Source organism: Stegostoma tigrinum, chromosome 11 (assembly GCF_030684315.1).
Source record: "Stegostoma tigrinum isolate sSteTig4 chromosome 11, sSteTig4.hap1, whole genome shotgun sequence".
Lineage (NCBI taxonomy): Eukaryota > Metazoa > Chordata > Chondrichthyes > Orectolobiformes > Stegostomatidae > Stegostoma > Stegostoma tigrinum.
The window spans coordinates 62,148,986-62,164,667 of record NC_081364.1 but is presented as its reverse complement, the minus strand read 5'-3'; the positions used below and the strand labels follow the sequence as shown (position 1 = coordinate 62,164,667).

Sequence of the window (15,682 nt, the reverse complement as noted above, 5' to 3'; positions counted from 1 at the left end):
ATAGGGAAACATCCAGGCAATACTGATCACAACAGAATAAAATTTAAAATGTTTTTGCCTTTTCTCTAAATCAACATGGTGTATGCCAGTCAACACAGTGTATGCCAGTCAACACATTTATTTCAATGGAATGCACGAGGTACAAGAATGAGGTGGGTCACTTGCACCATACCTAAGAAAACTTTCAATGAATGAGCATGTATAAATGTAACACTGCTGTGCGGTTGACTTGCTTACATTACATGCTAGGTTGAGATGTCCAATACTTTTGCATTTGGGTCCCAAATGACATAACATGACTATATATTACTGTCTCAGCCAGGACGGATTATGATTGGATAATTTCCCCATTGGTTACATCTTGTGATCACACTAGCATTGACTTAAGCACTTATGGTGAACCTAGTCTCCACTCACCATACATTTCTGGTCATATGCCCCTGCTTTTTTCTTCTTTATGAATCAGGAGATTGCTGTAATATCAGCAATGAGTCCTGTTTGCTGCAGTTCATACATTTATTTCTGTAGTGTGCTTTTTGAACACACCCCGTTTACTGCAGTCCTGCTCTACCTCCAACTGAGTGATAAAAGCAAGCACAGTGGCTTAGTACGGAAGAAAATTTCATATCATCAGTCTTGGCTAGATTCAACTCCAAGGGAAATGCCAGTGCCTAGCACATGAATTGCCTAACACCACCCCCCCCCGCCATTACACACAATTACATACACACACACACATGACACGAGGCAAAAACTACAAGAAAAAAGAAAATCAGTTTGGTGAAAACACATTTTAATACAAGACTTCCAACATACAGTGCCTAGTGGCATAAATAAAATGTTTACTAATAACTGTAAAAAGTAAAATCGCTAATAATGCATTATTCCGTTTGATTTGCCCGCCAATCACCGTGGTGATGGATGAATCAGTTCTCTCCTGGCCACTGCAGATCGAAGCACACATGGGGTATGTGCACCATGTTCTATTATGGCTTCAAGATCCCATGGCGTGTGCATTATGCCAGCTCCAGAGCTTGACCACCCATGCTAGCGCAGCACACATTTATTGCAATGGTTTTTTTTTTGAGTCCAAGTTCCAAATACCATCTCTTTGTGGTTCAGTCCAGTAAAGTGTGTGGCAGACATCACACCTACATAATATCCTGTGAGAATAATCATCTTTAAAAATAAAAGCAGTAAAACTTTTTCTTAAAAACCCCTCTAAATTAAAATTTAAGGTGATCTATGAGAGGGAGGGAGGGAGAGACAGATAGAGGAAAAAAGGGAAAAAAATCAAACCCAATTTCATTTCAACAATTCCTAAGAAGCCAAGCGTTTACAAATTGCGGTATGCTTTTAATAAAAGGATCGAGGCTGTATCAAAAATTTAGTAAAAAAATTAGATTGAATTTTTTATTTTAATCATTTCTGGCTGACTAGAATATAACCTACCTTAAGACCCCTGTACGTCTGCAGCCAAGCTGAAATGGGAGGAGGACCACCCGGCAAGCGAGTAACTTTATATTAACCACACAAATTTGAGGGGGAGGGGGCGCAAAGGAGCAAAAAAAAAAGGGGATGCACAAGGGAAGGGGGGGGGGGGGGGGGCAAAATAAAAAAAGGAAGAACAGAGACAGGTAAAGAAAATGTGCAAGGCAGCAGAGACGATGGACAGAATACCAAACTTGAGCATGAAGAGGCAGAGGGTGCAATGCGAGAGTTGTGCAGCACCACACAGTCCAATGACGCGTTGGACAATTTTGTAAGTGTGTTCGGCACCAAACAGCGTGAAAGAACTGATGACATTAAAAAGAAACTTAGAGAACCAGTGACTGAGGGCAGACAGCAAGAAACGATAACAAGCAAAATGAAAGTTGACGAGGTGTCCCAAAAGCCAGAGCAGAGAAAAGTTCTACCTCAAAATAATCAACATGGCCAAAACTAGAAGTTTAGGTACAGTGGATTAAATGTAAAACAAACTGATTTCAGTACAGTCTCTGACATTTACATTAGGCTACTTTTTGTTATACTTCCGTTGCTAGACACGTGAATAGAAAACAGTACAATTAGTGTTAAAGGCAAACCGTATCAAACATCCTCCCAGTGCTGCCCGTGGTCTCTTTAGCATTTTAAAACAAATGTTCTGAAGCCTGCGATATCAATGTACAGAAAAGATCAAGGTAACAATGCTGACTGGTGGAGACCATCCTGTCAATTCAGGGAGGAGAACAACAGCGCTGGGGGCTGCAGTGAAACATCAGCATTATTTGCTTCCAAAAAAACAAACCCGGTGCTCAGAAAATTGAAAATGATGGCAGGCTTCCATTCCCTACAGACAGCACTGGTGTGGAAAGGGGAGGGCAGGGTGGGGGCATGGGGCTTCCAGGCTCCTCTGAGTATTAGGGTGGGACGTAAGGTGGTGGGGATCTGTATGGGGTCATGTTCTTTGGACGGCAGCCTTTACCTTCCATTGGCGCTGTGAAGGGTGGTGGGGGCTGGTAGGGCGGTGCATTAGGATCCTCCTCTCTCAGAGGGGTGTATTCACCAATCAGATCCTGGCCCAAGGGGATAGCCTCGTGACTGGACTGGCTGGGATACTCTGGAGGAGGAAGAGGGGGCTTCTCCTCCTGAAGGATTAGTGGGACACTGGACGAAGGGGGAGGTTTCGAGTCATCAAGTTCATCTGCGAAAATGATGGGAACACCTTTCTTGATGAAGGTAGCTTGGTCCTCGATGGTGAGCTTCCCTTTCCGCTTCTTGCGGTAGCAGATCATGGCGATGATGCCCGCAATGAGCAGGATGGCAGCTACGACCACTGCCGGGATGACCGTGTGCAGATACACGTCATCGTTGCTGGTCCTTGATGGCCCCTCGCCTGCGGCCACCAACACTGTGGGCTGGATGGGTGGCTCGGAGAATGGAACTGCTGGCACAAACTGGATGTTCTTGCAGCTGCCCGTGCCAGAGACAGACACATTGATGGGGGAAAACTCCGGCTCCATGGTGGCCGTGAAGACCTGGTTAGGTTTGCCATTGCTGTCCGCAATGCGCCTGCTCAAGGACTGAATCTGCTCCTTGGGGCAGGGCTCAAGGGGCAGTGTGTTGTTAGTCCACTCGACCACAACAGAGCCCTTCGAGATGCTGTGCAGGGTAACTGTGCTGCTGTTGCGGTCGCCAAACGCGTACGCCAGCTTCTTGATCAGCTGGATTTTTTTGTTGACGTCATTGGCCACCTTCTTGTGATCCCCGTGAAACCGAGCAGCAAACTTGGCGCTTGACTTGCCATTGTGAGGTCGACTGTGCACATGGACCTCGAAGGCATCGACGGCTGTCAGGCCACCCTTGTCAGCAGCGTGCATGAAGTACTCATGCTTTCCTTCATGCCCACTGTCCGGCAAACCGTACAGCAGCTGGCTGGTGCCATTGAACTTGACCCACGAGTTCTCAGGCAGGGTCTGCTGCTCCCTGAGTTTTAGAGTCAGCTGCAGCTTGTCAGTGGTGCCATCCTCATCATCATAGAAAGTATCAGATGGGATCTTGACCTCAAAGTAAGTTCCCACCCACGAGTCGACACGGTCAATATGGTTTGTGAGCTTGGGCGGCCGATTGTCACCGAAAGGCTGTCGGAAGGGCTTGGTGGCATGGACAGGGCTGGTCGTACGCCTGGTGGGCGGTGAGGTGGTGCGCAGTTTGGTGGATGGTTTGCTTGTGACCCGCGGTGCCTTGGTTCGTCCCTTCAGCTTGGTGCTGGTGGTAACTGTCGTTGGAGTTGTAACTTGTGGCTTCAAAGTAGTAACCCGTGGTTTCTTGGTCGTGTGAGGAGAGGGCACAGCGGTGGGCTCAACGTAACCGGGCCTTGTCACAGTCGGTTCAATCTGACCAGGGATGGTTGTACTAGACTTTTCTAACACCCTGGTTGGTTGCACAGGACCCAAAGTGGGTGTGTGAGTAATTGTATCTTTTGGTCTGACTGTTTTAACTGGTCTACTTATTAATGGTTTCCTGATTGGTGGTGCCACTCTGTCTGTAGTGGGCGCAATAATTGGGGAGGTGGGTGTTGGGACTATGTGACTGGGAGGTTCCCTGACAGCAGTTGTCGGTGGAAGTGCAACAATGACAGGTGTTGGAGTGAGATTTATTTGCCTTCGCACTCTCTTTGTCACCTGCAGCTTCTTGTTGGCAATGTGCCACCCTACAACAGGATAGCCAAGCTGAGCTGACATGGTGCCCTCCTTGGCCGGAACCTCCACACTGCTGATATCAGGGACGTTGTTCTGATTTAAGAAGCATCCAATCTTCCAGGACACCAAAGCCCCATTCTCCACGACCTTCTTGGCATTCCCAGGTCCAGCCATGAAGGCAGACATGTCGAACAGGCGGTTGTTGACAACTGGAACAAGCTTCATCTGATGGAGTCCCACCTCCGCAAACTTGCGCATTTGTTCCAACAGCCCAATGCGTTGCTTGGCTGTCATCTTGGTGAGATCAGCATCAAGGATCACAGTCAAAATGGTGAGAGGTTCCTCTGGTCCACAGACTGATGGTGTGACCTCATTGACTAACTGCGATGACACAGCGAGGGGAGTGCTGTCTAATGGGTCATCTGGAAGAACTTCAATGGAGAAGACATCTTCAGCAAAAGGCACAAAGCTTCCATTCGCAGCCACCTCCAGGGCAGTGGCTGAGATATAGTGGACCCCTCTGTCAGTGTCCAATGGGAGCCCCTGAAGTGAATGACTCACTGGGTCCCAATGCAGCCATGAGGGCAGTGTGTCCTTCCCAGACTCCGTCATCTAGAGAGAGAAGATAGATACTGGTTTACTGTTTTTCACACAGCATTTTCATACCAAATCTCAGCACACAGGGATAAAAGCCCATTCATTACTTTCAAGGTTTCAAACAGATACAATTAAGAGGCCAGATTCATTTTTCCCCACTCTCCCAATTTGGCAGAAGGCACCATTTAGTAACATCTGGCTCAAGAGGGCTTTCAATGGCATCAATGAACAGCCAAGATATTTTTACTCAACAAGCAACAGATGTTATTAATTCCAGAAACCAGCTTTATAAATATTAACATGTTCACAGTTACCAGGGCACAACCCTACTCCCCTGAGGGCTCCTTCAGATCTGCTTCATGGATTTGCAAGTGTTGCGCTACACTAATGCCTTTCTCAGGTGAGACAGTATCCTGCTGGAATGACCTCTTCTGTTTTTGGTTTGAAGCAGTGAGGAAATTTGCACACTCAACAGTAGAATTAGAAGAATTCACCAAATTACTCAAAAGTGATAAAACTTTCCTTTAAATTTAAAGCTGCAAGGAGGAAAACACTGATTTGCAAGACTCCATCATATTTAATCTGGCACAAGACAACAGGCATAAGTTAGGAAAAGTCTAAATAAAAAAGGAGAACACTTATCCACAAAAGCCATTACTTGAACTAGATCTTCCTTAATGGTGGGATCCAGCATTAGCTGTTACCCTAGTTCTCTTCTCCACCAGCACAACCCCTCCAGTATACCAGAACTTGCACATCCACGCCTCCAGTACCACACCTCAATGCTCACAACTGCAAGCTTGATCTTGACACTTTCAGTATTTTAGCTGCTTTAAATGCTGCACCACACTGACAAAGAGGGTGACACAGTGATTCACAGCACCAGGGACCCAGGTTCAAATACATCCTCGGGCAACTGTGCGGAGTTTGCACATTTTCCCAATGCCTGCTTGTGCGCTCCGGTTACCTCCCACAGGCCAAAGATGTGCAGGTTGGATGGATTGGCCATGCTAAATGGCCTGTGGTGTTCAGGGATGTGTAGGCTAGGTGGGTCACTTACGGGAATTGCAGGGTTACAGGGATAGGATGGATGTCTGGGTGGTATGCCGTTTGGAGGGTTGGTGGAGATTTTATAGACTGAATGGCCTGCTTCCACACTGTAGGGACTCTACGGCATGTGGTTTGGAAAGTGACGATTACTTATCACAGACTTGTATTCCTAACCAACTTCCCCATTGGTATTCAATTCTATTTGATGAATGAATTTCAAAATAAAAAAGAAAAGCAATATACTTCTTTAAACAGCAGTCCACCTTATAGTTTGAATACACACATCCCTAATATAGCAATCAAAGGCAGTGATGAGTCTGTACAATACAGATCAATATTTCAAGGCCTAACTTGGCAGGCACCTCACATACTACAATTTCCATTTTCCTACCCAAGATTTTAGCGGGAGTTAAACAGCAAGTTATTATGGCTCATCTCAGATTACCTCAATTTACCAAATCTGAATAATTAGAGCTTTCCTCCACTGGTATGTATAAATAGGATCTGTGCAGGTGAGGGGGAAGGAGAGAGAAAATATTTGGTGTGGGATGGTTGGGAAGTTGGCAGAGGTGATACAGGAAGGAACAGATGAGGGAGGAAGACAGACAGAATTTCCCACTTTCCATCAAAATGTCATCATGGGATCTTTGATCTCCATCTGATCAAATGAGATACAAAAAGAGGATGACGACACCAGTGATACTGAATTTTCCCAACACTGCACTGGACTGCCACACCGCACTATGCATTCAAGCCTCGAACAGACCAGTATGTACCCAAGGTTGCCCAAAGAAAATGTAAAAATTGAGCTAACGATTTAGCAGAAACTGATTTTACAGTTTTGAGTAGTTAAACTGTAAATCCTGCTGTTTTGCTTCTGTTCTGTTTTCAGCCTTTTCTAGAAATTTAAAGTAATTCGGTCAGAGCCTGAAGCTTGTACATCAGTCCTGTCATCCAATTCCATATTTTGATTTTCTATTTAGCTTAATTAGAAGCCTTTCATGCGGAACTTTTGCCATAAGTTATCTGAAAGCTTAAAATTAATGTTTCCAATGGGAAAGCAACTTTATATTTTCGCTATAATATGCTCAATGAAATAGATTTTTATTGGGCAGCATCTTCCTCTTCCAAATCTATTCTGTAATACTTTGTATTCGTGTTATTTTGTGTACAGATCTTCATCCTGTCTGCTCCATTATTTTCTGTTAAAAATGCAAGACTACTGGATCTGTGGACAGAAGGGTCAAACTTGCCACCCTCTATAAATATGGATTTCTTGCTTCCAATTCTTAGGGTGCTAGGTAGTGCTTGTTGTTAGTTACAACAATTGCTAAAATGGGAACATCTTCCTCGATCTCATTCAGAATACTACGGTATAATTGATAGGAACGAAGCACAATTTATAATCTTGGACCAGTTGCTTTAATTCACTTTGTAATACAAATGACATGTTTAAAAGTCAGTAGCATTCAGAATCATGCCCCACCACCAGTGTAATTCAACCCAAACTTGGACAAAGATTTATTTAGTTGCCTCAGAGACCAGAAGCTTGAGGGAGCTGCCAAGCCACATTAAAAAGAATGTTTGCTTTGCTATTTAATTTGAATTTGAGTTTAGCTGACAGTTGTAGAAACTAAAAACCATTAGCTAAGGTCAACTTAAGGTATGGACTGTTTCGATCATTAAATTTGTTTAGAATTCCAAAGGCCTGCTAGAACCAGCTATTGTTTTTGGTGTTAGATTATAGGAAAATTACCATATAAAAGCCTAGTGGTGAGGTCATACATACTTCCTTTTTGGCATATTCGACAAATATATACCTGATTATTTTAAGTCAGATGATTGTGGGCTGCAGTCCTAGTCCAGGGACACAAGGGGGAAAAGTCCAGGCTGTCACTTCATTGCAGTGTTAGTGCTGCAGTGTTAGAGGGGGCTTTTTCCAGGTCAATGTCAACTCCCATTCAGAGGGAAAGATCTCATGGCATTAGTGTAAAGAGCAGGAGAGATCACCACAGACTCTGGTATTTATCACTTAAATCAATACTCAAAACAATACTGTCAATTTTGTAACCTGGTTTACTCAGGGGCATGAAAGCCATTTTATAGATGCAAGTTCTTCCTGTATTATAGTCCTATTGTTTACTTTCTTATGACCAACTTCAATAAGTGAACCAAAATCCGACGTTTTGAAAAATGGCAAAGGCATCAGAAAAGTCCTAGGCCTAGCTTCAGCCATACAGCTATTTCCTTCTCACATTACCTTACATTACCTCACATTACCTTCTCACATACTCAATGTACGTGAACACTGGATAGTAAGCTTCTTGACTGGTTCCATGGCTCTTTGCTCTGTGGGGTTTATTATTAGATGTCGCGCATACACAGAAAACACAAATTAGTTACTACACCGGGGATGTTATTTTAACAAACGGATTTGAGGCTTCCCCAAAAGTAATTGGTCACAAATGAAAACCTGCAATTTCCTTAAAGTTAACAAAACTGACAAAAATGGAAGAGACCCCGTGTCAGGGGTCTTTTCAATCTATTTATGGACCTACAAACTGAAACCATTCAATCCCTCGCGCCTGCTACACCATTCAATAAGATCACAGCTGACCTGTCTGCAATCTCCAACCCATATTATGACCTACCTTTCAACCCCTTAAAGGATCAATGTTCCTTAAAAATATTCAACCACAAATACAAATCAGTCACAATGTGTGGGGTGAGGCAGTCACTGAGCTGAATGGCGACCACCTGCTCCTCAGTCACCAATGACATGTTTAAAGTCAAGTTTCCATCAAGTTTACAAAAGGTGATGCATTACTGTCTTGAAAGTCCTGGGAGGATTTGATTTAGAATCTAAAAGAGAACCAAACTACAAGTGAAACTTCTCAAACCTCCTGCACAAGCATTCAAACAAAACAAATGAATATGAATACAAGTGCAAACATGTTCCTGAATCGACAGGGTTCAGGAGCACAGATTGTAGACCTCTGCATTAAAGGAAATATTGATGTCATGCCTAATTCCACCCCCATCCCCCCCAACCCTTCCCTAGCCTAAAAGGCTTGGACCTGCACTGTAATAAAGTTCTATAAATCCTAGGTGATCCTCTGCTGGATTGAGAGTAGGAATGCAAACACCATCTGACCCCCTCTCCCTCAGTGCTCACCGCAGTGCTCTCACTTCTGATCGGACCACTGAACAGAGAAGGGAGGGAATGCATTTCACAAAAAAATCTTCTGCTCAACGGATAAACTTGCCAATACAGGTACAAGAGCAGGACAGCTTCACACATAAATGGGCCACAGTCAGGTACTTCTCCATCAGCAACCCCGCCAGAGGGATCAGAGTCTGTTTAACTCCATAATTTTCCTTTGCAGCCTCTCAAATCACATACCACCTCTTCCTTTCTGAAAATGTATTTTCAAACACTTAAGAGTTTTGCTTTCATCCGAAATGGATGCTGATTTATATTTATGCAAGTTAGGTGAGGATAAGCATGAATGGTGTCATTGCATGACAGCGAGAGCGAAAATAAGACAGAGACTGAGCCCCACTGTCATTTTTCAAAGGCTGAAAACTGACAATTGAGAAGAAGGAAGAGTTAAAGAATATTAACTCCACAAAATGGTAAAGCCCTAATATATGCAGAAGGGACAACAGGACTGTAATTGCAGACTGCCTACTGTGCCTAGACGCCTCCTAACCTTCCAAATCTTTAATACTAGTTCACGTTGTTATCCAATATTTGTTCTCCACTTACCCATACGGTGCAGCACCAACAGTCCTGGAATGCCCAAAGACCAACTACACCAGCTTTGGGTGAAGTGGTCTAGAGTTCTGACTGTTGGTATACGATACTCCTTCAGCAGTATCAGGTGCAACTTAGCATTAGATAGAGAGAGACCAGTGGTCAGTGTCAGAATGGAACAAAGGTTGTTCTCCTATAATGATAGTTGCGTTCTTGTGTGCTCTTGTGCTATGGAAAATCACATTATAGGAAAACTGAAATATAGAGAGGAAAAAATGTACTGTATATAAGAAAATTCACATTATCCAAATAGCATCCCTATTCAATTGTATTACGGTCAATTTATGTTAAAGAACTACATATAATAGCAGAAATACCTGTACTACAGGAACACCAGTTTGAAGCAAGCTGCATGAACCACACAACCATAACCAAGGATGCTTAATCGGACATTATTTTAAGCTGGCATTCCAAGATTCTGAGGGGATGCTGCATGGCTATTGGATAATCAATTAAACAGTGGTGCAATTGGGATCCACAGCTGAGCATACAATATTCCAACAAACTGTTTTGAAGTGGAACAGGAGCATGTCCTGGCCAATATTTATCCCTCAATGAACACCACTGGGGAAAAAAAGAAAATCAGATCTGATCACTTATTTCATTACTGACAGCAGGAGCTTACTGTATGCAAACTGGCTACTGCATGTCCCACTTTATAGCCGTGACTGCACCTCAGAAGTACCTACCTGGCTGCTTTGGGTTGTCTACGAAGAGAACAATACAAGGGTAAGCCTCTTCCTCTAGCTGTGCTGCAAAGGCGAACACTTTCTCATTTCCAATCTCTGGGGCATCTTCCAAAAGCTCCCAGGTTTGGGTATAAAGTGGGGAGGTACAAAGAAAGCCCTTCTGCATTCTGCCCAAGTCTCAAACACATCAGTGCAGTGTTATTTAATCTCCTCTGACAACCATTCTATGGTCTCTCATTAGGAGAGTGACAACTGAGTGACAAGTCTAGGGCAGTTTCGTGCTGTGGGCCCTTGTCGTTCATCTCAACCCCTTACAGTTGGTGGACTTTTGCTCCAATCTAAACTGGAACTGAAGCTGGGTATCATAGATGACAGGCTGGTCACTTTAACCCGTGAGAGGCTCAGTTAATAAAAACATACTTGTAAGCCTGATAAAAGCCTAGCACCAGCACCAGCTCCATTTCATCAGGGCACAAGTGATTCAAAATTGTGCTAGATCGCAGGAACCAAATATGATCCTGGCGGCAAACTCTGCATCTTTTACAAATGGCCCTTTGTGCATAGGGGATGAGGAAGGGATGACCCACTTTTCATTGCAGCTAGGTCTACTTTAATTCCACACAGACAGTGCAAGAAAGACAGCTAATAAAGTATTTAACATCTGCTAGGAATACTGTCTAACAGTTACCATCCAACATGCTGACAGCAGCACTTTTAACCCATCCCCCTCAACTTCTCATCAAGCCAGTTTTTTTTCTTCCCCCAGCAGGATTAGCAATTATAGAACGACTTTTTTTTTGTCTAGTGGTGGTGATAGTGGTGGGGCAGGGGTGAGGGGGCCCGAGGAGTGCAGTCAAGGTCCAAGGAGAATTAAAATCTGGATTTGAAACACCTTGTAGTCTGCAGACTGCATCATGAACTTGGAGATCCATCCCACAAACCATCTACCGAGGGCGAACATCATTTTACAATAACAAATCCTACCTGTGCATCTACACGGAGCACAGAGTTTGGGTGGGTGGAGAAGAGAATGGGCATGGTGTCAGGCACTAGAGGTTTCTCTACCGTTGGAGTGCTGAGACTAGGAACATGGCTGCCGCACAAACTGGTTATTGGAAGGTAAAGGAGGAAATGCTTCCGAATAAGTAATAGTCCTGCATATTTCTAAATACACAGGGCACAGGCTGATACAAAAAGAAGCTAAATACATCATAACATGATAAGATTTGTAGCTCAGGTTGAGGTTCTGGATGTGAGTTTGCTCGCTGAGCTGGAAGGTTCGTTTTCAGACATTTCATCACCATTCTAGGTAACATCATCAGTGAGCCTCCGACGAAGCGCTGGTGTTATGTCCCGCTTTCTATTTATCTGGTTAGGTTTCCTTGGGTTGGTGATGTCATTTCCTGTTCTTTTTCTCAGGGGGATGGTAGATTGGCTCCAAATCAATGTGTTTGATGATGGAGTTCCGGTTGGAATGCCATGCTTCTAGGAATTCTCGTGTGTGTCTCTGTTTGGGACAACACATCCATCCTAGGACAAGCCAAACGGAGACACACACGAGAATTCCTAGAAGCATGGCATTCCAACCAGAACTCCATCATCAAACACATTGGCTCCAAATCAATCTACCATCCCCCTGAGAAAAAGAACAGGAAATGACATCACCAACCCAAGGAAACCTAACCAGATAAATAGAAAGCGGGACATAACACCAGCGCTTCGTCGGAGGCTCACTCATGATGTTACCTAGAATGGTGATGAAACTTCTGAAAATGAACCTTCCAGCTCAGCGAGCAAACTCACATCCAGAGCATCATAACATTTCTGCTTAATACTGGTGTGAATGAACCTCATCTGCATCAACAGCAGTGTGCATGTGTGTCTCGGAAGCATAGAATCATGACGAGGCAAAAACTGATACCAAGTCAAAAGGAGACGAAACATCGGGTGGTGACCAAAGCGGAGTGACAGATCATTTAAGAAGGAGTTTCTTAAAAGGAAGGTGAAGTGGAAAAGGAAGGGTGAGGTCAGGAAAGTATTCTGGAACTTGGGGTCTAGGTGGCTGAAGGCACTGCCACCAGAGGTTGAGTAGAAGCTAGTGATAGACAACAGGCCTGAGCTGGAGGAACACTGCATGGTTACAGAGCTTTAGTTTACAGAAAAAAAGGTTGAATGAGGCCATGGATACAACAGAATACAAGGAAGACAATTCTAAAGTTCAATGAGTCGATGGACTGGAGTCAATATAGGTCAGTGGGCATACAGGTGATAAGTGAAGTAATACTTGGGTATGGATCAGTGTACAAACAACAGAAAATAACGTGTAGAGTTGGATGAACACAGCAGGCCAAACAGCATCAGAGGGGCTGGAAGGCTGATGTTTTGGGCCTATGAAGGTAGAAGTAAATGGTCCCAATGATGGCTAGTGACGGCACGGATGGATCCTTCCTCAACTGCACCAACTTATTCACCTGTTGCAATTATGAAAAATCCTGATCTCAGTTCATCACCAGGACTGGCTGATTTCCATTTGCTTTACACCCCTTCTGCCACTATCCTCATCCAGACCTTCATTTTAGATGGTAGCCTTGCCTTGTCCCATCAGTGCAATCCTTGCCAGCACCATGTGATCACTTCCACGCTACTCCAGGAAACCAGATATTTCCTATTCCTCAACAACACTGCAGGGATAATACTCCTGGCTTCTCTGTATGTTCAACAGCATTATTTTCCCAATCCCTTCAAAAAGTAACTTCAAGACTTGTCTTTTCGACTATTCCCTGAATTTCTAACCCCTAACTTCATTTCAAAAGGTGGAATCCATTCAAAAGCTTCTATTGCTTTCTCAGCCTCATGACAGCAACTAATGAATGGTCAATCGCTGTGCTGGCACTATTTTCCAGGGTTCATTCTGACTGATCAGTCACAGCCAGACTTGATGTGCCTTCCTCAAACAGGACAAGTTGCCAATCCTGACCATGTAGATCAACACAGCTCTAAAGACAATGCACTAAAGCTGTCGTGTTCTACACATAGAATGCGCTGTAGCAAATTGCCAAAGCTTCCTTAACAGCACCTCCCAAAAACCAGCATTTTTGGGAGAACAAGGTAAGCAAATTCATTTGCTCAAGGCCATGTAAACCTCCATTAGAAGTAGGCAATAGTGATTAGTAGGGAACGATCTTCAGCTCAAGTGGTGGTTGGTGGTGGTAATGGTGCTGTGGAAGGGAATAGACATTTGAAGGCAAAGAGGGGAAGAGACAAGGCAGCAAATTAGCATCAGTAATCCCATCTGTGTTACCCGTCCAGAATCTTTGGACCCTGTGGTTAATTATATCACATCATTTCTTGCCCTGGCTGTTACTGAGTAATTCAAAAGTTAGATCATTTAGCCTATATAGATCATTAACTCTTGCCCACTCAGCCAGGGGAATAGAATGTTCGGAAGCCAGAAAGAAATCTGGGTACAAAAAAAATGGGAGCTACCTTGCAGTATTTAATCAAAGGCAGAAAATGTTTTAAGTGTGATTACTGACCACTCATCAAATCCAGGTCATGAGGTACATTGCAAGGGCATTCAATCCAATCAAATTTCAGGCCATTTTAGATCCTTGATTGATAAGAACTGATTTGGAATACTGAGTAGCTCAGAATTTACCACCTTCTGAAGAGCACTGAGACACTGGCACAAGTTCAGGCCAATGTAGCACATTGACTCAGATGCCGAGGGAAAAACTCCAGATTGCAAAGACAAGTGCCAGAATGGAACTTGTTTTTACTGGATTGAAAAAGAGAGGCCTGGCCCTTGCTTAGTGCATTGAACTGTCTGGTGTTGTATGAGGCATACAAATCAGATGATCCCGTGATCAATTCCCAGTCTGTGTTGAAACCAATGATATTATCTGTACTAGCATTATGAACACTATTGTTTTCAGCACCCTACTTCAGCTGAGAGACATGGTTAACTATTCATGCATCCTGGTAAGAGAAGTCGTACATAGCCTTTCTTTAAAAAAAGAAAACTTTCACATTACCTGGCTTTCTTCGATAGTTGAATCGGATTGATGCTTTAACGCATTTTTGAGAACTAGGTATCCCTGGCAAGTCAGGAACCTCTCAAATTGCTCTTTAATAAGGTGATGGTAGCTCATTTTGAACTGCTGTAATCTGTGACTCAATGTTATTCCTTACATGCCCCAGGTCAGTGAGAAAGATTTGGTTGGGAGCTTGGAGTTGCTGATGTTCTCATCGACCTACTGCCGTTGTCCTTTGACTTGGTAAACATGATGTAGCAGTGCTGGTGTTGGACTGGGATGGACAAAGTCAGAAGTTACAACATCAGGTTATGGTCCAAGTGGATTATTTGAAATCACAAGCTTTCGGAGCACTGCTCCTTCGTCAGGTGAAGTCATAATTGCCAGACCAGAGGGCAGCACGGTGGTCCAGTGCTGCCTCAACATCAGGGACTCAGGTTTGGTTTGATTCAATCCTTGTCGACTGTTTGTGTGGAGTTCTCTGTGTGGCGGGGGGGCGGGGGGGGGGGGGGGGGGGGGGGGTAGGGCTTCCTCTCTGTCCAAAGACGCGCAGGTTAGGCACACTAAATTGCCCTGTAACATCCTGGGACGTGCAGGCTAGGTGGCCTTTCCATGGGAAATGCAGGGTTGCAGGGTCAAGGTAGGGGACTGGGTCTGGATGGGATGCTCTTAAGAGGGTCCACGTGGCCTGCTTCCACAGTGTAATGATTCTATGACCTAGTGAGTTTTTCCGGCAATTGGTTTTATTTTTCTGATTTCCAGCATCAGTTAGCTTTTTCCCTAACAGTGCAGAACTTCGTCAGCACTGCACAGCAAGGTCAATCCACATTAGGTGCTGAAGGCACCACAACAACATTTAAACCCATGATTTTCATAGAATACCTACAGTGTGGAATCCATTCAGCCTGGTCCCTAGTGCTGTGAGGCAGCAGTGCTAACCACCTGAGCCACTGTGCCACCCCATGGAGGACAATGCCAACTGAGCCAACTTGGAACTCCAGGGGTACAACTGATCAAAAACATTGTACAACTTCTATAACATTTTCAGCATGCAAGTGTTATTTGGAAGGGGCAGCACTTGGTATTGTGGTTTGCAATGTTAACTGGATTTCCAGGGGTTGGACTAATCACTTTGGGGATCACAAGGTAATTTGAAAATATTTACTTTCATGGTATTGTCATCCAAGGTTACTCTACTTCTCAGGAAATAAAACTGTTGGTTAGAATCCACTGCAGTGCAGACTTTGCACATCTGGTGCAAGGAGGTGGCCAGAAAAGTCAAATAAGTCCTCCTTCTGTTGCCTATTCTTTTTA

General features: G+C 44.1%; 1 protein-coding gene across 5 annotated transcripts in view; it reads right to left on the bottom strand.

Moving 5' to 3' along the window:
* Positions 1 to 772: 772 nt before the first annotated feature.
* Positions 773 to 15,682, bottom strand: part of dag1 (dystroglycan 1) — a 93,360-nt gene continuing 78,450 nt past the window's right edge. For all 5 annotated transcript variants that reach the window (XM_048547597.2, XM_048547598.2, XM_048547596.2 and 2 more), the window contains one exon: positions 773 to 4,793. In XM_048547597.2, coding sequence (XP_048403554.1) covers positions 2,400 to 4,793 — 2,394 coding nt within the window. In that variant the 3' untranslated portion in view covers positions 773 to 2,399. The remainder of the gene's footprint in view (positions 4,794 to 15,682) is intronic.